Here is a 2,388-nt window from a genome sequence, read left to right on the forward strand (position 1 = left end):
CCCCAGCCCCCGCATCCTGCCCCGTGTCCCCACCAGCTCCCGGCGCCTGGAGAGGGCCGGGAGGAGCCGGACTCGTGTGCGCTGCCCCCGGGGAGGCGGCTGCCCTGCCCCCAGCCTCCCTGCCCCTTGCCCTGAAGGTTCGCCCTCGCCCCCAGCGCTGCCTCCGGGCTCTGCGGTTCTCTCTCTGCTGCTGGGTCTGCCACGGAAGTCGCAGCTCCTCCCCCAGCTGCTTCTCCGCCGGCCCCGCAGCCCTCTCTCTCGCACCGAAGGGTGCAGCTCGCTGCGCGCCTGGAAGGGAGCCGGACCGAGCGCCGGCTCCGTCGCTGCCCATGGCCGTGTGGGGCTCATCCGCGCGCAGCCCGTAGAGGAGCCGGACCCCTGGCAGGAGGCTCTGTCCCGGCCATGCTGCCCTGGGCTGGCGCGCTGGGCCTCTTCCTGCTGCTCCTGCTGTGGGGTGCTTGGGCGCAGCTCTGGCAGGGGGCCGGTCCCCGCAGCTCTGGCCTGCAGCTGGTCTGCAAGCCCTCTGCGCTCGCCACCCACCTGGAGACCTGCTGCCAGAGCCTGAGAGGCTTCTGGGGAGCTCCCTGGGCATGGAGGGCCCTCCCTTCCCTGCAGAGCCTGGCCAGCCTGGCGGGGCCCGTGGACAGCCGGGTGCATTTCGTGCGGAACCACCTGCAGCTGCGAGATGAGGGCTTGGTGGCCCTGGACTGGGCGGTGGGACCAGGCCCCCAGCCAAGGAGACGGGTGTCCGGTGCCGGCGGCACCCCGGTCCTCCTGCTGGTCCCCAACTCCTTCGGGAAGATCACACGCAATGTCAGCAAGGTAAGAGCGCGGGGCAGACCAGCGCCCTGCGCCCTAGGCCCGCCGTGGCACCAGCTCGCGGGGGGACCAAAGGCTGGGTGCTCTCCCTTGCACCTGCACCATGGGGACAGGGACGCTGGCTTCTGGCTGCAGCCCGGGGGGCTGGTAGCACGGCCAGCGAGGGCCCCGGAGGGCTGGCCAGGCTCTTCTTCTGGCACCTTGTGGAGAGAGACGTGTCCGGCAGGGCTAGAGAAGGGGGAGGCAGATGAGCAGGCTGGTGGGGCTAGAGCACTCGCTGACGTGACAGCTGCCGGTGCTGCCTGCGGGGACACGGGTCTGAGCACCTTGGGAAACCAGCCCCAAGAAGTGTTTGGAGGGATCCCCAGGCTGGGGTGCCCAGCAGCGAGCCCGTGGTGGCTCAGGTAGGGGCTCCTGGGGCTGGGGTGGGCTCCCAAAGGCAAGGACCAGCCAAACCTGCCCGGCTCTCGGGTGGAGGTAGGTCTGCGCCCCGCGCCCTTTGAACACCCCCGGACCGATGGCAGGAGGCAGAGACCTGCCTGCAGGGGCAGGGCTGCGGCCTGGTGGGATCCCGAGGGCTTCTCCACTGTGGTTCTGCGGCCCTGCGGGACTCTACGTCCCAGCACTGCCCCGGGCTCTGTCGCTTCCAGCTCTGCCGCCTGGCACTGCTTCGAGGCTACCGCCCCGTCGTCTTCAACCGCCGCGGCCACAACGGCTGCCCGCTGAGCACCGCCAGGCTGCAGGCCTACGGGGATGCCGCTGACCTCCAGGAAGCCATCCAGTACATCCGCTACCGGTGCCCCGGGGCCCAACTCTTTGCGGTGGGGGAGAGCACGGGCGCGGGGCTCCTGTTCTCCTACCTGGGGGAGTGCGGTTCTTCCAGCAGCGTGACGGCAGCTGCCTGCATCTCCCCCATCCTCAGCCCTCGGGAATGGATGGAGGCCGGGTGTCCCTGGCTCTGGCAGCAACTCCTGCTCTGCTACCAGAAGGTTTGGCTCAGCCGGTGAGTGCCTGCAGCTCGCGGTGCGCGGGGTGGGCAGGAGCAGCCCAGGCTCCGCGGGTAGGGGCTCCTTCCTTGGCCTGGGCACCCGTGCGTCCGGCTCCATGACGCGATGGCAGAGCTGACAGCCCCGTCTGTCCCCGCCAGGTTTGCCACGGTGCTGGCGGAGGCCGTGCGGCCGGGGAGCGTCTCCGGGAGCCGCGGGAGCTGGAGGAGGCCGTGTTCTGCCAGGCCCAGTCCTGGGACTCGTACTGGGAGAGGAACGACCCCCTGCGGGACGTGGACGAGGTGGCCACCCCGGTGCTGTGCATCTGCAGCCGGGACGACCCGGTGTGCGGGGGCGCGCCGCCCCGGGAGCTGTTCGAGACCAACCCCTACCTCTTCCTCGCGCTGGCCCCGGGCGGAGGCCACTGCGGCTTCTTCCGGGACGGGCTGTGCAGCTCCTTCTGGAGCCACGAGCTGCTGCTGGACTTCTTCCAGGCCACGGTGGACTTCCTCCGAGCGGAGAAGCCGAGCGGCCAGGCCAGGCGGAGAGGGGCGCCACCCGCCCCCGCCCCCGACGCCCGCGG

The 2,388-nt window shown here is 71.2% G+C and overlaps 1 protein-coding gene across 1 annotated transcript in view; it reads left to right on the forward strand.

Moving 5' to 3' along the window:
• Window positions 1-6: 6 nt before the first annotated feature.
• Window positions 7-2,388, forward strand: part of ABHD15 (abhydrolase domain containing 15) — a 5,119-nt gene continuing 2,737 nt past the window's right edge. The window contains 4 exon segments of the mRNA XM_006032880.2: window positions 7-822; window positions 1,470-1,822; window positions 1,967-2,001; window positions 2,004-2,384. Coding sequence (XP_006032942.1) covers window positions 403-822; window positions 1,470-1,822; window positions 1,967-2,001; window positions 2,004-2,384 — 1,189 coding nt within the window. The 5' untranslated portion in view covers window positions 7-402.

The sequence above is a fragment of the Alligator sinensis genome, unplaced genomic scaffold (genome assembly GCF_000455745.1).
Source record: "Alligator sinensis unplaced genomic scaffold, ASM45574v1 scaffold1244_1, whole genome shotgun sequence".
Classification (NCBI taxonomy): Eukaryota; Metazoa; Chordata; order Crocodylia; family Alligatoridae; genus Alligator; species Alligator sinensis.